General features: G+C 37.3%; 1 protein-coding gene across 1 annotated transcript; it reads right to left on the reverse strand.

The window, feature by feature from the left end:
- Positions 1-17: 17 nt before the first annotated feature.
- LOC134137076 (mediator of RNA polymerase II transcription subunit 1-like) lies at positions 18-13,034 on the reverse strand. Its single transcript, XM_062569574.1, has 15 exons — positions 12,963-13,034; positions 11,771-11,855; positions 11,363-11,417; positions 10,784-10,916; positions 9,705-9,733; positions 7,291-7,362; positions 7,096-7,170; positions 5,868-5,938; positions 5,032-5,097; positions 4,358-4,466; positions 3,489-3,613; positions 2,966-3,078; positions 988-1,183; positions 505-600; positions 18-43 (listed from the first exon to the last, which is right to left on the reverse strand). The coding sequence occupies exons 1-15, from the start codon at positions 13,032-13,034 to the stop codon at positions 18-20; spliced, it is 1,323 nt and encodes a 440-aa protein (XP_062425558.1).
- Positions 13,035-16,534: the final 3,500 nt, after the last annotated feature.

A 16,534-nucleotide genomic window follows, 5' to 3' on the forward strand; every position in this document is an offset into this window, starting at 1 on the left:
AGTTGGATCTTGAGGATTTACGTGAAGACTACATTGGATTTCTCTGGATGTTATGACATCAATTATCACTAAGCAAAAACAGAATATAAGTATTTCAAAACATTTTTTCCTTAACACTGAATACCTTCCTTTGATTCTGATATTTTAAGGAAGTAAAAACTGAAGCTAGCAGGAAGGGGCCTTGCAGTAATGCTCTTGCACAAGGCTTGCTTTTTCCTAATGTACTGACAATCAATAAAATTAGAAGCTACAATTTGTTAATTAACTGGAGGCCAAGATAGAATTAGGACATGAGTTTTTGCATTACTTTCTGGTTTATACCGGATAAGAACACTTCTGTAAGTGATTTATGCATAAGTGCTACTCTGTTTTTCATGGTTGCACATCACTAAGAGCAGCCATTAGAATGTATTTATAACTGAAAAGCACAATGCAGAAACCTAGACAAAAACAAGATTTTTGTCAATCCAACAAAAAGGACAGTATCAAATATTTCACACATACCACAAGCTAAGTTGTCTTTCATAGGATGAAGAAAAGAAACAGAAAAGCTGGTGTTCTTTTGTGGTGCCACTTCAAAGTAAAGCAGTTCTGAGTCATCTAGAAACAAAATTACTCTTTAGTGGTATTTCCCCACACACATTAAACATGGACCCTTTTTGGCTGAATTGCATGCCAGTAGTTAAAAAACAGGATTGATAGAGTAGAAGCTAATTGTTCATTGCTTTGGCAAGTGAGTTTATACTCTTCTAGGAGTTTCAGGACTAGGAGATTGTTGGGTGGTGCATGTTTTGTTTTTTTTGTTTGTTTTTTTGTTTTTAGTTTTTTTATATAATCAACCTAGTATAATACTAGAATTAAGGATTTTTGATCATTTAAAACACTCTGCAGGCTCTGGCAAAGAAGAGAAAAGTCTGTTAACATCCAGCTTAAAAACGGATCTTTGCTTTAATACTCTGTCATAACTTCCAATCAAAAAAAAGTTACCTTCGTTTATGTGCTTCTCAGAGATATAGCTGCTAATAAGAGTGTTATATGCCATCTGATGTCGAAGAACTTCTATTATGCCAGGCACACACTTTGGATGGGTAAATGGGATTTTACTGACCAAGGCTCCTGTTAAATCTGATTTTTCTAAGCCCTTGTTTATGAAGTAACAGTGCGTTGGGCAATCTGGAAGAGACTGGGGGTGGGGGAAACAGTTGATTCTTTAAATATTGAAAACACGAAATTAAGACCTGATACTATCAGGCAGTCACATAATCTGACAGCAAAACTCATTTTGAAAGGCACACTTCTAGCACATCCATCATGTCTGTCTGCATTTCAGTAGAAATATAATCCATAGAAGGAATCTAGCTGAGGCCTTCCCCCCACCACATACATTTCAATTTGGAAAATACACCCTTAAAGCCCTTAAAGGGAGTTTTAGTCCCATCAGTTCTGACTACTGTCAGAGTAAGAGTAAGAGATAAGAGTCAGAGGAAGCTATAGCAATATTAACCAAGATCTTTTTTCTCAGGAGAATATCTTAGTAATATTACTTGACTCTTGTACAACAAGGGTAACAGTTTTGCCTGAACTCTCTCCCCTTAGGCCCATCATGTGTTGTTCCTGCACCACCACTGTTCTTTGGAGAAGTACACTTTGCTAGATTATTTCCTGGTAACTCATTTCAAGAGAAGGAGATGGTAATAAAAAATATTGCCACCTCTCCATGTTGACAGCAATGCTAGATAATAAGTGAAATATAGCATTATACTTCAGTATATCAGCATTGATCCAAGTGGGAGCTGTTACCTTAAGAACAGGGCAGAGGCAGCTAATTAAAAGGCTTGATATCAAGAAAAGATGAAGAACAGAATGAAAGATCTTGTCCCTGGGTGTCTGTGCAGAAGAGCTTCTCCTCACTTGATTCAAGGTCAGAATTCAATTTAGTAATTTATTTCTAGAAATAAAAACTTTAGACTCAGATGCAAAATAATCTTGCTACATACTAATGTTTTAGAGAATTGCTAAAGAGTTAGAGCCTCTCATGTGTATCAAATCTAGTGGAAATTAAAAATTCTTCCCAGTTTATGGTCTTTATAGAACAGAACTTTGCTAAGCCTTCTGTCAGAGTAGCATAAATTCACTACAATCTTTTGTATTCCTGAAGTCCAAGAACTATGTAGGCAATGGGCTCTGGTAATACAGAAAGAAATGCCCTATCCTGTTGTTACTATGATTTGCAAGATGAGTTTCTTAGGAAAAAGGAAAAGAGTAGATCTTTGATGTTTATCTTGTAGTTGCAGTTATCTTGTAATCTTTCAAGTTAAGTTAGTTGTGGTTATCTTGTAGTTATCTTAAGTTATATATTTGCTTAATGGCAAAGCATCTTAGCTTTCTATTTGCTAAATTTTCCCACCTATGTCTAATACAGCATAATTTCAGTATTTTTCTTATAAAACAGCTTTTAAAAGGGAAGCTATCCACAATTAAACAACAATGGTTCCAACTAGTAAATTGTCAATCCTATCATAAATCTGTATACTTTATTCCAGCTAGGTGCACCCTCCCTCCCCCCCCCCCCCAAAAAAAAAAAAAAAAAAAAAAAAGCATTCAACATTACCTTATCAATGAGTCCAGCCAATAAGTTTCCTTCTTTTTAAGGCATTAATGATGAAATTTCAAACAGTATTTAGCAGAATAAATAGTTGGGGAGAGTTAACATGCAGACAAGTTGATATGACTTCAATAACCATACACAGAAAGTATTTCATCAATGAGGATGAGAAGCTTGCTTACTTCTTTAAAGGGCCTAGTATTGTTTCCTAAGTAACTTGAATTATTCCCTTTAGGGCAATTAGAGCGTTTAAGTATTGTTGGGATTCTGGGAAGTTTGCACTGCTTTTGCTGATAGGGAAAAGATACTTCAGCATGTACCTTGCACAAGGATAGAGTGTCAAGCATAGACTATACTCACCACAAAGAAACAGGAATTATGTGTAGACAAATCTTCACTGCATTTTTCTTTAAGAGCAGACTGAACAATTAGCTCATATAGTGGAACTAGTTTCAAGCCAGCAATCTGAATCCCTAAAACAAGTTGATTTTTTTTTAATTAGTATTTAGAGTATGGCTATAAATGAAAGCTAATACTAAAAACAAAACCAGTGTTTTGAAAATGCACCAATGTAAGCATTAACCTTCCTTCATATCTCCCTTTTTCACTGATGGGAAACTGAATAATATGTAATAGCTTTGTCCATAAGCCTGTTCTTTCTTATTGTCACATCTTTTTCAGACATGTTTTCTATTTATTTTTTCTACAGTGTTTGCTAAAATGTGCTATACTTGGCGTGCAGAACAGATTTTTTCTACCCCAGAAACCATTCCCCCCCCCTTACAACATTAACACAAGGAAATAAAAAATAAAAATAAAATTAAAAAAACAAGCCATACAAGCCATCTATAGTCACAGAAATAATGTTAAAGACAAAACATGCCTGTGAGCCTCTGTATCTCTTCGATACTGGATGAAGACATAGGAATAGACTGGTGAGACTTCAACAAAAAACAAGCTGATAAATCCATGCAGAGTTCATCAGTCAATGGCAAAAAAGCAGGGCAGCTGGAAAAAAAAAAAAAGAAACGAAAACTTAAGAAACTGATACTTTGTTTAAGTGCATGGTGAGCTCCCTAGTAATTTCCCATGTTCCATACTTTTTCTGCTTTAAGAAAAGTTTTTCTTTAGAAGTGCAAGTATAGCTCTTGCACTTTAAAACAAGGTTAGTGTGAAAACTAGCAGAAAGGAAAAGTGAGCCACAGGAAGCTGAAGAGCAGTGTATAAGGATGTTTGCTATAAAGATGTCTGTAATGGGTCATTTTGGAGAATAGCTTCAAACTTTTCCTCCAATCTAGTATTGGGGAAGAAAAGGGAGGGAAGATATGAGGTGATAGTGTCTATGGCAGGATGGCAAACTGTTTTTTATAGTTTAGGTGTAATATCCATCAATACATGCTTTATTTATTCTGAAACTATTTAGGAGTTGCTGACTGAATGCTAGGAAGTTAAGTAACATTATTGCAGAGGCTCCTTCTGACCTCAAATCTATGAATAAATCCATAATTTATGCAATTTACAGAGTTAAATATGAGCACAATGATTCGAAAGTCCATTTGGGAAAATTGTAAAAGCCACAGGTTATGCAAGGTATAGCCATGGGAGATGATGCCATCAATGAAACAGAGCTTCCTGGGTTTAACAGTGAACTGTGTATCCTTTCTATTAGCACAGAATCAATGCAAGTTATGGTGGGTTAGTGGCAATGATTTGCAACTTCATCAGTATATTGAGAAGCGTCCAGAATCTCACCCATCATCTGCAGCCTGAGAATCTGCAATTAATGGAGAAATAGGAAGTTTCTGGAGTATATCTGTGCCTTCAACAGTTACAACTATTTTTGCTCCACATACCTGGGAATCTGAAAGAGAAAGAAACTGCATTATTTTTCCCCATGTCAGTGTAAACTAATCCTATGCATCTGAAATATGCAGTGGTAAGATCTTGCAAAGATCAGACCCAGCTGACAGCCACAATGACTGAGAAGTAAGGAAAAATTTGCAGAGACAACATTTCAATGGTCAAAGTTGCCAAACAGCAATAGCAGCAATAATTTTTTTGATCATGCCATGTAACAGATCAAACTACCAGTCCTTTTTCATGCTGTCAAGATAGTTATTTTTGTTTGATACCACACTTGTTTAAATTTCAATTAACAGCCAAGAAATGGGAAAGCAATTTGCTGACACCCTGTGATAAAATGCATTGCATAAGTCATTCTGCTAAACTAGAATTTGAAATCTAACTTGTTTCACTTCACTGGAAGCAACAGCAAAACAAAACATTCTAGTTGTCCTGCAAGGAAATTTCCAACATGAAGTATGACTGTAGTAAAATTCCTGGCATATTTCTGAGTCTTGTTAATGACCTTTTGCTTAATGAAACATGTAGTGTTGAAAACGTTATTTCTGCTTTTCTAGCTTTACCAGGGTTTAGTTCTGCTTCCAAAACTTGATAGGGTGAAATGTAAAATTCAATGTTCATAGGAGTTCCTGAGGAATTAAGAAAAAAAAAAGTTACAAGTCAAAGGAAATTATTACATACCTTAATGGTAAAGGAAAAAAAGTGTAGGGTAGGCAGAAAGGGATTCCTAAAAGGATGCATCTCTAGTCACAGCATGTGTTCAAATCACAGCATTTTCTTACTATTTAACAGCTAAAACCTCAGTATATAGAGTCATCAGATATCTTTCAAAATATTAGGTTTAAGTTTCAATTTCTTGCACAATAACCTCTTGTTCAACCTTAAAAATATTAGTTGAAATAGGAGAAAAACTCGTGATAGGTATAGGGAGCTTCACACTGAGCTGTGCAACAGCATAGTGGAAGCATATATTAGAAGTGCTTTTACAGGGTATAACACACCAATGGTTAAAGCTCAGTTTTGACAGTGTAGATGAGCCAGAAAACTTGCCAGCTAAATGTACTTGCCTTTCAAGCAGCATCAGTATTATCTCAGCCATTATAGTTGTCATTTCACAGTTACTCCCAAAGTGTGCTTTCTCACATAACCTCAAAATATTATTCACTTTACTTTTAGGCTGCTGTGAAGTCAGTGTTGCTGTAGCTGATAAGCCACCTGGCCCATTTGTATTTTTTTCTGAATGTGTGCACAATATCTAAGAAAGGAGACCCAGCAAGTCCCTACACCACACATTTTATACATAATAGAAGATCTTTACTGTGAACAAGGATCAACTCAGTGCTGTGCTTTTATTAGTTTTTTGAATCTGTGAAGGAAAAAAATATATATATAAAATCACCTCCAGTTCTTGGCACCAGGTGTCCTACTTTTCCATGAAGTACTTTAGTAACTCTGTTTACAGCCTCTGTTCTAGTTCAAAACACATCTTGATTAGTGTTTCCTGAGAACGCAGTGCTAGCTAGATCAATATAAAAAGATTACTTGTACCCCTAACAAAAGGGAAAGTATGCTTTCTTGAAAGTGAAATATGTCTCCATTTGTTATGACAACTTCAAAAAAAATCCATTATGCAACTCATGTGCAACTCCTAGGACTTGGGCTTCCAGCTTCAGCCCTGTATCTCAGCTGCTTCATGTTGAAACTTGATGTGCTATTTACCAGAAATGAAAGAGTAAGGAAAATATTGAAGTGACAGATAGAGCAAAGAGTGAGAAAAAAACCTGGGTAAACTAACTCAAACAGAAGCAATCTCTAACCTCTAATACCTTGAGCTGAATACATATAGTCATGCAATTATATAGCTGTGTACTAGGTCTCTGCAGTGCATTAACTTGTATCAATAGTAGGGAAAAATAATCTTATTTAACTGAGGAATAACGCTTATTGAGAAATCTATGATTAGCAAGGACATGGTATGAATCTGATATGCTTCATAATGGAACACCATACAAAAAAAAAGTCAGGAGTCTCTCTCTCAAGTTACAGAAGGCCATGCTTGGTGACAGTATTTAATACGCAAGATATCAGAAAAGACGCTTCAGAATCAAGGGAAGCACTGCCCTCAACTCTGCTGTTCTGGAAAGAAAGTCATCAAACAATTGCTAGTGGGTTTAGGGAAGTGTGTCCCCTATCTATCTGTGATCCTGCTTGTTGATAGAAGTGAGGAAAGGAAGGATAGAGGGAAAGCTAGTGCCCCCTACTCCTGATCTAGAACTTGAGCAGAAAGCAAGATCCCCAGAAAGCAGAATCCTAGAAGGTATGTTTTATTTCTGCCAAAGGGAGAGCCAAAAATGACTGGTAAATTTAGGTAGTCTGCTCTTAGCGCCCTAAGCCCTGCAACCAACCAGTTTCACAGTAAATCCCTTAAATAAAGGGCAGCAACTCAGTAGATCATCATTTGGCATGCCTGGGATTGACAAACTTCAGAAAGACTTCAAGCTTTCCAGGGGGAGAAAACTCATTAGCCTTCTATAGCCTGCTCTGTAATTACATCAAGTGACTTGTTTTTGTAGTGAAAAAAAGGGGTGGGGTAGAGGGGAAGGGAAAAAGAGGTAGTCTTCAGTTACCTGTCTAGAAGAGACATTGAATAAAGATCTTTTTCAAGGGACTGCAAAGCAAGGTATCCCTTTGCTTTCATTTCACTAGGGGAGAGAGAAAGCAAAATGAATTTTCTGTTAAGTAAAGAAAAGCTAGACTACAGATGTTAAAGCAAAGCTAGACTACAGATGTTAAAGATTTTGCAAGTAAAAACTGGTTGCAACCTGTTTCCTGGAATCCGATACAGATTTGACAGGTCTTCTAGAATCTTTCCAAAGGCATCATAGTTCTTCATCCTACCAGTAAGAAACAGTTATTACCACACTACTAAATGAGATGGATAATAAGTCTTTCATCTCTAACTTGCTAGAAAAAACACTATATCAGGCAGAATGACATAGGCACCCTCTTTATCATATCTAGCAGGTAGTAGTACTGCTTATACGTTTTCTTAGAAGATACCAGGAAAGGTGAATCCTTGGCTTTCTTGCAAAAAGCAATGTAGTTACAGCTAACACTGCTTAAATATGCATTACAAAAAGCGATAAATGTGCATAATACACAAATCTGACAGCTTGAGATGTAGCTCATCAGCTACAAAGCACTCTTCTTGATGTTCCAATAAAAGTTAGTCATGTAGTAACACTCCCCTTATACAATACGCTCATTCATTGTTCTTTTCATCAAAATACCAAGCTCTATATTAATATTGCACATCATAGCACCCTGAGAGAGGCAGATCTCAAATACAACTGACAGACGCATTAAAAAAAGACCCAGGGGACAGGTAGCTTGCATAAAGTTGTTTTGTGCGTGGTATGAACCACTCCTTTACAAAATTCCTGCAGATTCTAACTGGCTATTTAGATACTGATGTGACAGCCTGAAGCTCTGCACAGGCTAAGCCGTCAAGTACTTACTTACCCATCTGCTGAAATGGATTTTACAACCCTATCTGCAGCAGATAGCTGTACTTGAGTTTAAAAGCTATACCTGCACTTTCTGTGTGGATATGGATGCAACATGGATAAAAAAAATGGGGGGGACCAAGTAAGTTTGCCTGGACTTTTGCACAGGGACAAATCCTCTTTCCAAAGAGAAACCTAAGTAAGACACTCGCTTTCTTCCATGACTTTCTTCACAACTGGAAGAAACAGCGAGGAAGCAGGGGTAAAGGGAGGAAGCAGGCACATGTACACACATGCAAATATACAGCGCCAGCCTATGAATTGGGCTTAATTCAGCACTAGTTTGTAGTTAATTCGGCACACACAAACTGCCTTAGGATCAATGAAATACTATACTACTACACCAGGAGGTGTGGAGGTGTACTTGTACTTAGCAGCATATCTTAACAAAAACAGGAAGGCAGGCAAGTAGTATCTATAGTGCCAATGCCAATTACCATTCTTGGGAGCCAAACAGCTGGTGATTAAGATCACTGGAAGTCAAAAACTTATGAAAGTGCAAGTTAAATCTTTAATATATATCTACTTATAGAACTAAGTAGAACTCAATTTCTGAGGAAAGAGGGCAGGAAAAAAAAATTACAAAAATGTGTTACAGGCACACATAGAGAGAAAAGAATAATAATTGATCTTTCATGTTTCTTATCTATCTTCCCTTTCACTTGTTCTGGCAAGGCATCTAAATAAGAACCTGGCTTCTTGTATGTACTCATTACTAGAAAACCTGGAACTGTGGTCAGATTGCTCAGGGTACTTCTAACAGAACTTTCTAGGAGGAGGCCTGATTTGAAACAGTAACTCTTCAGACCAAACAAAACATGGTAATAAATAACAATAATAATAAAAAATACAGTGCCCTACTGCAGCATGAGAAAATTAAATCAAATCTCCTACACATATTGAAAGAAAAACTGGCCTTGTGATACCGCCTTGCTTTTATTGCTGTGACAGAAGCCTGAGGAGCACCTACTGAAGACATTTGCTAAGGACAACAGAGGCTAATTGAAGCATCCTGTCTGATGCAAGGAGAGCGGGAAAAGATAATATCTGTTTTGGATCTGTAAATCTGCCAGTTCTGAGTCGTAATCAACAACCCATTTCCATGGATACGGAGTCTAGAGCTTGCAATCAATACAAGTGCCTGTAGTCCAAGGCTGTGTTCAATTGGCAGCTAGAGCTAACGCGTAGGGGTTTTTTTGTTTGTTTGTCTGTCTTCCAATAGAAGCTGGTGCAATTTAGCTGGTTTTGATGAGATGACTTCAGAAATGAGTAATACCAGCCACCTAGAGTGGGCTTTTTCAAATTACATTTGTTGTATTTTTATCCTTGTATGTACAGATTGGAAATAAGCCAGTTACGAAAACCAACAACAAATGACCTTCCAATATGGAGCACTGTAACTAACTTCCCACTTAAAATGAAATCCCATAAGTGTCAGTTCTTCTGTTGTTTTCCGGATTTGTACTATTATTGCCTGACTCTGACTCTTTTGGGGGTTTTCTGGTGGGAGGGAGGAAGGGGGGAAGGAAGGGAGTAAAGGAGATGGTTGTGTTAGTACTCTAAAAATCATTCTATCCTCTACTCCCTAAAACTTTCAGGGAAGCACAAGATTATCAGGAATTCTTTTCTATTCAACAAGATACACTGCATATAATTAAGCAATTCTTTACCTTAGATGCTGCACCAAATCATCACAAATCTAGAGAAGTAAGAGAAGAGAGTCATGTTTACTACTGTGTTATGAAATGCCTCCTAAAAGGCAGCAATTTGATAATAGTGGAGTGATACTAATTAGTAATTCATTGGCAATAGTAAGATTATTCTCCATTACTTAGCTGAATAGTTTATCTGAAAACAAACACCCCCTCCCCCCCCCAAAAAAAAGAAAAAAATCACATAGCAGTTGAAACTGTTAATATAATAATTAGGAGAAGGAAGGCTCTGTGAAGAGGATATAATTAGCAAAAATAGTTTGTTGATATGTTCTTTCCAGAAAAAATTGCATCTTTGCCAGTTTTTATATTGTTGGCAGCTACTGTGCTACAGTTCTCTGGATGTGCATTTCCATCTTAATAATATTTTCCAGCACTGATGGATTTTCATCAGTAAGAATCCATATTGTTACATTCATTTGGAGTTAGTTTAGTCCCTTTTTTCATTTGCAGTCATACGAGGAATTTCAAGTCATTCAAGTCATGTTTAACCAGTTTTGTTGATCAGAGTATACATTTCCCCCACTACATTGAGCTAGTTGTTTTAACTTTGAGCTGAATGATCACCTATAACACTTGGCATTCAAATCAAAGTGATATTTTACCAATATTTTAATGAGATTTTGCAAGGTAAAAAACAAAAAACACCACTGGCAGGAATGAACCTACTCATAAAGAAGGCAGATGAAAACTGAGAATCCCTGGTAACACTAAAAGACACCTCCACTGGAAACATATATTACATTGTATTCTTGTACTTTGTGATCAATATAAATATTTATACAAGATTCTACAAAATGCTTGGAAGGTGGGGATATCTTTAAAGCAACAATACTTGATATCTTTACTAAGTTTAGGTGAGAGATTCAGATCCTAAACAGGTTTCTAATGTCATTTTAGATGCTCTAAAGGAGCCAAGAAATCTGCACAGGCTAGCAGATCTGATAAGACCAAAAGGAGGTCTGAGATCTTCTGGCACAGCAGCTGGAGGCCATGAGGGAGACCACAGGGAGGTGAGGGACAGAGATTAACTTTACCACAGGAGCCTCTCCAAGGTGAGCCAGCTTTACATCCATCACCTTCCCATCCTTTTCCAGCTGAACTTCTATATAAAACATATCTGATGTTATGTAGCAGGCAGTTCCACTGGGGCTAACATGAGAGTTAAGCCTCGGGAGAGCAAAGAGAAAAGAAAATAAAAATTAAAATAAATAAGAAAAAGCTTGTATATCTAGAAGTTCTGTCAGATGAAGAAAGAAAATCAGCATAGTTTACTTGATCATGGGAAGAAACTCCAGGGACACTTCAAAAATAACTCTTTCTTGGCTCAGCTTTTGATAATACCCAACCCTTGCTCTGCTCTTCGGGTTATCACATCAGTTTGCTGGAAATTACCTTAATCTGCAGCTTTGGGACCTAGGCATGAATCCCTTCTCTTCCCCCAAGCACCCCGCCATGCAGGGCTAAGACAAAGTGGCAGTTATGTTCATTCCAAGTAATACACTCCATTACAATGCCAAGCTAAATAAATCTCGTTGACAAGCCATCCAGATGGTAATTCTCACTGGACTTGGGGCCATGCTTGCTCATTTGCATTTATTCATAAACAAACTTACCCTTTTTGTTTGGATAAAGATTCCAATCTGTTCATCACAGAAAACAAAGATTTAGCTGTAAAAAGGGAAATACTATTTAATCACGTCACAATGATCAAGAAGCAGAGTCAGCATTATCCTCCTTTAAAGCATATGATTTAGGTAATTAGAAAATCATTATCTCTAGTATGACTCTTGGTTATTAATGATAACTGTTACCCTGAGATTAATGAGTGCTGTGCTGGATAAAGCTTTTCCTCGGGCTTTGAGAATAGTTATAGCCCAAAGTTTTAACCCAAAATGAGTCACAGGCCTCATATCCACCTCTGTCCATTTGGCTGCCCTGTACTGAACATCAACAGCAGAGAGGCATAGGCAGTTTCCATAGGATACTAAAAACACACTTTGAGTTATCTGACAGCTCGTTACCATTTAGTGTCCTCTGTATCTTCTCCAGGCAAGAGAGCAATGGACCACCTGGAGGGTTACTGCCCAGCCTTCGAAGTGGCTTATCCTAGCACATTTGTGAACAGAGGAGAGAGAGAGACAGAGAGAAAGGTCTTTTAAGTTGTCGGCCAAAGAGAAATATCACTGCACACCAGATGTGGGATACTGATACCCAATCCAAAAAAAAAAAAAAAAGATATCATACTTATTTCTCTCTGTAAAACAGAGATGAGCAATTACAATAATTATCTCTAAAGTGGCAATACTGAACTTAATGGATTCATAAAGACCCTGTTGTACAGTAATTATGTATCAGAGACCTTTGGTGCAGAAAACTGCCTTCCATTCCCTTTTCTTTTGGATGAACACAGGATCTGTCTCCTAATGTGAGCCAATTTCACCATGTAACTGAGAGCCAACAAAGAAAATGTTTAGATTTTGTTTTTAAGAAGAATCTGTCTTAGTGAAAATGAGATACTGGTCAGCACTATAGGGCACAAGTTCCAGCTGAAGCTATTACTTTAAATGGGAATTACACTTTCCAAGCATCATCTCAGTAGTTCTTGTCTGAAAGCTCTTCACACTTCAATTAATAAAGAACATGCACTGCTGAAAAATTTTCCATGCTGCCAAAGTTAGGACCTCTTTTTCAGAGGAACATTTTAGTTGAGCATTAATAGAAAGAAGCATGAAAACAAATGTGACTGTTTTTACACTAAACTCACAACAGTTGTGCTAAACTGCTGTTCACAGAGGAGATACTTAAATATAACTAGTTACCAGGAGGGCAGAAAGTATAGAGTGACTTAAGGTAAATCAGAGCAGAAGAGATTCTGAGCAACATCTAAAACATATCAGACCAGTTTCTGAGGAAGTGACTTTTTTTCCCAGTTCTATGGGCAAGAAGTTGTCTTTATACACTACAAGTGTGCAGATGTTATTGAATAAAACTAGTCCAAAGTATCAGACTCTATCAGCAGTTGAAGAGTTAAAATAGTGCAAGAAACTGTTTTTCATCAACTATTGTAAGAAAATCAGAAACCAAGCTTTAATATGCACCATGTGTGTGGGGGGGAGGGTAGCTTTTTTTTTTTTTTTTTTTGAAATATCTCAGTGACCTGTCTTTATATCTTTATATCAGGGATCCTTCTCCAACCTAATCTGCAGTTCTTACCATGCAAAAATGGACAAGTTTCAGAGTTTCTGTCCATGGCTTTTGTTGGTATTTTAGATACAATTGTTCCATTAAAGCATTTGTAGAATTAACTTTCACAGCACCTGAAAAATATGTCAGAGCACTCTAAATATAATGCCACATATTTACACCAGCAGCCAGAAAAGTTAGAGGAAGAAAAAAAAAAAAAAAACTTGCTATAATCATAGGTGCTTCAAGAAAGGTGACAGAAAAAAAATGTTTTAGTTGAATTTTGCATACAAATATCTAATTTTCGCAAGACTTTTTGACATAAAATGTGGAGGAAAACCAGAAAGACTTTTTGTGTAGGCAAGTAACCTCAATTTTAAATACAGAAATGTAGCCACATCTTCAGCTTGTTAAACCACTAGGCTTTCTTTACGTACACAGCATTTTAGGTATGCATTTTTAGCAAACAGTAAAGCCTTGATCTTGCTATGGGCTTCAGAAAGCCCAATTTCTACCTTCACCTAAAGCAGGAACAGGGGAACAACAGAACTCATGATCCCTTCAAAGCCCAGCCATCCCAACCTTGACTAGATGGAGGAAGGGGCAGCAGTGGCCCCCAGCCAACTCTTGCAAGAGCTCCACCAGGGGAAGGTGCCTCCCATGGGTGCCACTCACCTGTGCTCTGATGCCTGTAGAGGGGCAGCAGCTGTTGTCCCTCCTGTGCCTCCATCTCCATCCATGCCATAGCATACTGGGACTCCCAGTTGTATCACCTGCACTGCGCACTCACAGGTGCCAGCAGGTTTGCTCCCACCTCACAAAACTGGGTTCCAGGTTAGTGCTTGAACATGGGAACCTCTCCACTCTGCTAATCTTTAGGAGTGAGACACTCTGTCAATCAGACTCTTCTTCCCTATCTCAGGCCACAGGAGAAGGCACAACGTCTATCCTCATCTTTTCAGAAAGTGCAGCACCTTCAGGAAAGTATTTAATTCCACTGAGGGAAAGTGGGGTATAGCAATGGCATTCACTCAGCAAAGCAGGGAAGCGCTCCACAAGGGAGCTTTGAACCTAGCTCGGAGTGGGAAGAAAGAAAGAAAAGAAAAGACAGCTACCACCTTTTACAGTGCTTGTGTTGAGTCTGTGCATCCTTTTGTGGCTACCTCTTGTCACCGCTCCCCATAAGCAGGGATCAGTGCACAATGGCAGCAGCAAGGCAAGGTTTAATCCTGGCCTCGTGCACAGGCACTAGCTTGAAACTTACTCACCATGGGAATGCCAGGCCTAGAGCTGTCTCCTGCATGAACTCTGCGTGGCAGTGTTTTGACTGGTCTTACAACATAGTTTTTCTTTCTGTTTTCAGCTTTGTCTTCAGTCATACTGTGATGCCTGAAATAGTCTCATAACATGTCAAGGCAGTCACCATGGGATTGCACAGAAATACTTGAGTAGGAAGTGAATAGTCTGGTGGCCTCACTAAGATCACAGAAGAGCAAGGTAGGTGCAACAGAGCAAGTATTTGTCTCCAAATAGACAGGTGTCAAGCAGATAACTAAGGGAAAGTCAGTGCAGCTGATGTCTTAACTTAACTTTTGCACTTCAGCTTTTACAAAGAAGGTAAGAGGTGATCAAGTAAATTGATGATGTAACTAAACACTTGTGTTAAATTTCACTCCCTCCCAAAGCCGATTAGCTTGGTTTATGCTCTTAAATTTTCAATTATTTTTAAAACTTAAAGTAGATCTGACTTCAGGTATAATGACAGTCTTTAGCTGTGACTTGGTGTATCCAATTCAAAATTTTTGTAATCTAGTGTTTCTAGAAAGGCATTTTAGCTCAGGTATGCTTGAACAATGTACTGGAATGTTTTTTGCTAGGCAAACATGTATATTATGGCCCATGTAAAATAAGTAGATTACCTCAGTCCATATTATGTGAATAGGTATGTGCCTATATGATGCACCACAACTTGTCAATATTTACTATTTTAGTAATAATTTTTGTAAATGTTTACCCTGATCCAGAGTTTATTTTACTCACTGTGAACTTGGCACTCACTCCAGTGGCTTGATCAAGTCCTGAGTAAGTGGAGAAGTGAATTATTTCCTTACCCTCTCAAAGAGAATGCTTTCAAAATAATGTGAGGAAAGATACGACTGCTTACCTTGTCTGCACAGTAGCTGTGCAAATAAACAAAGGACATAATGGTTAAAGACTCTCCTCCAGCATAGCTCATAAGCCTAAAATTCTCTTTTCCTTTCCAATATAAAAAAATCTTTTCCAGTGTCTGAATGAATGTTATTTTATTTAGGTAGATGAATTTAAATAATATCTGCTTGAACAGGGATAGTGCAGCTTTTCATAAGAAAACAAATATTCCAAGACAAATAGTAACCTTCATACGTGCATAAAGTGATAATATTGACTAAGATTATGCATGAGAAATAACAGTTTAAGTATTGGCAAAAAGCTCCTTGGATCAAGGTGTTGTTCCAGTGTTCAAAACTGTCTTATCAAATTACCATACTCAAGAGAAGAGTTAAGAATGTTGAATAATTAAAAATGTTCTTATTATAGCATCTCATACATATTAGATACACAAATGATTTAACTAGGTCAACTCATTAAGAGTAAAAAAAGCAACTGGCCAAACATCATTGTCAGTAGATGAGATAATAGGAATTACCCTTATGAATCCTGCATGTCCACCTGCTTTAGATAGCTCTTACTGCATTCAGCAAAAACTGTTGCCGAAAGAAACTTTGATATGCCCAGTTACAAAGTAAGTTATCCCCAGGAAAAAGAAAAAAAAAAAGAAAAAAAAAAAACTTCTCTTGCTCTCAAATAATTGGAGGTTATCTTATTCCTTTAATACTGGTTTGTCATTCTAAAGCTCTTTTAATAAGTTGATTTTTATTACCACTGTTTATTTTTGTCATACTTTTCTAACTCTTGCAAAATTCTTGACTCAATAATATGCTGGACCAGGCATGCCATGGGAACATCATGAGTCATATGAAAAAAACATTTTCAGTAATTACATGGTTCTTCCACTTCTGATGATTCTCCATTCCACTGAATGGTGTTTTTTTTTCTTCTGAGAAGGTATCAATATATTTTCTATTAACATTCTTGCAGGTATTCAAGTAAACTGTTGGTTTCAGTAAAGATATTCTAAGCTTAGTACAGAACAAGGGAAAACTTCTCACATTAGTTATAGCTGTATTTTTAACAAGAGCAGTTTGGAAGAGATTCCAGGAATAAGATCTATATTCAGTGCAATAATTAGTGGCTTTCTTGGTTTTTTTTTTTTTTTTTTCTTTTTTTCTTTTTCTGTTAGTCTTACAGCCAGTCTCAAATGTTTTCATTTAAAAAATCAAAACAAATCAGTAGTAAAATCTTCACTGGCTTGCTTTCAGCACTTTCCTGGAATTGTATCTTTACAGAAGCCGTCAGCTGAATTGTGTGGATCAAAGAAAACAGCACCTAAAAGCAGCCCACCGCAACTCTAAACAACGAGTTGTGGTCTGAGGAAGTCAGTGAAAACCAGTGGTTCCAGTTAAAGCTACAAGATGTGTAAGAGGTGTTGCTGTGATTATCTG

Source organism: Rhea pennata, chromosome 2 (assembly GCF_028389875.1).
Source record: "Rhea pennata isolate bPtePen1 chromosome 2, bPtePen1.pri, whole genome shotgun sequence".
In the NCBI taxonomy this organism is placed as follows: Eukaryota; Metazoa; Chordata; class Aves; order Rheiformes; family Rheidae; genus Rhea; species Rhea pennata.

What these genes read in the sequence shown, in the direction of transcription:
- LOC134137076 (XM_062569574.1), bottom strand. Translation starts at nt 13,034, where the DNA reads ATGGAACAATTGTATCTAAAATACCAACAAAAGCCATGGACAGAAACT. An exon ending in AACTTGTCCATTTTTGCATG is followed by an intron (nt 11,856 to 12,962) that starts GTAAGAACTGCA and finishes CAAATGTGCTAG; the next exon opens with GATAAGCCACTTCGAAGGCT. An exon ending in TGAGAAGCACATAAACGAAG is followed by an intron (nt 601 to 987) that starts GTAACTTTTTTT and finishes TTTTGTTTCTAG; the next exon opens with ATGACTCAGAACTGCTTTAC.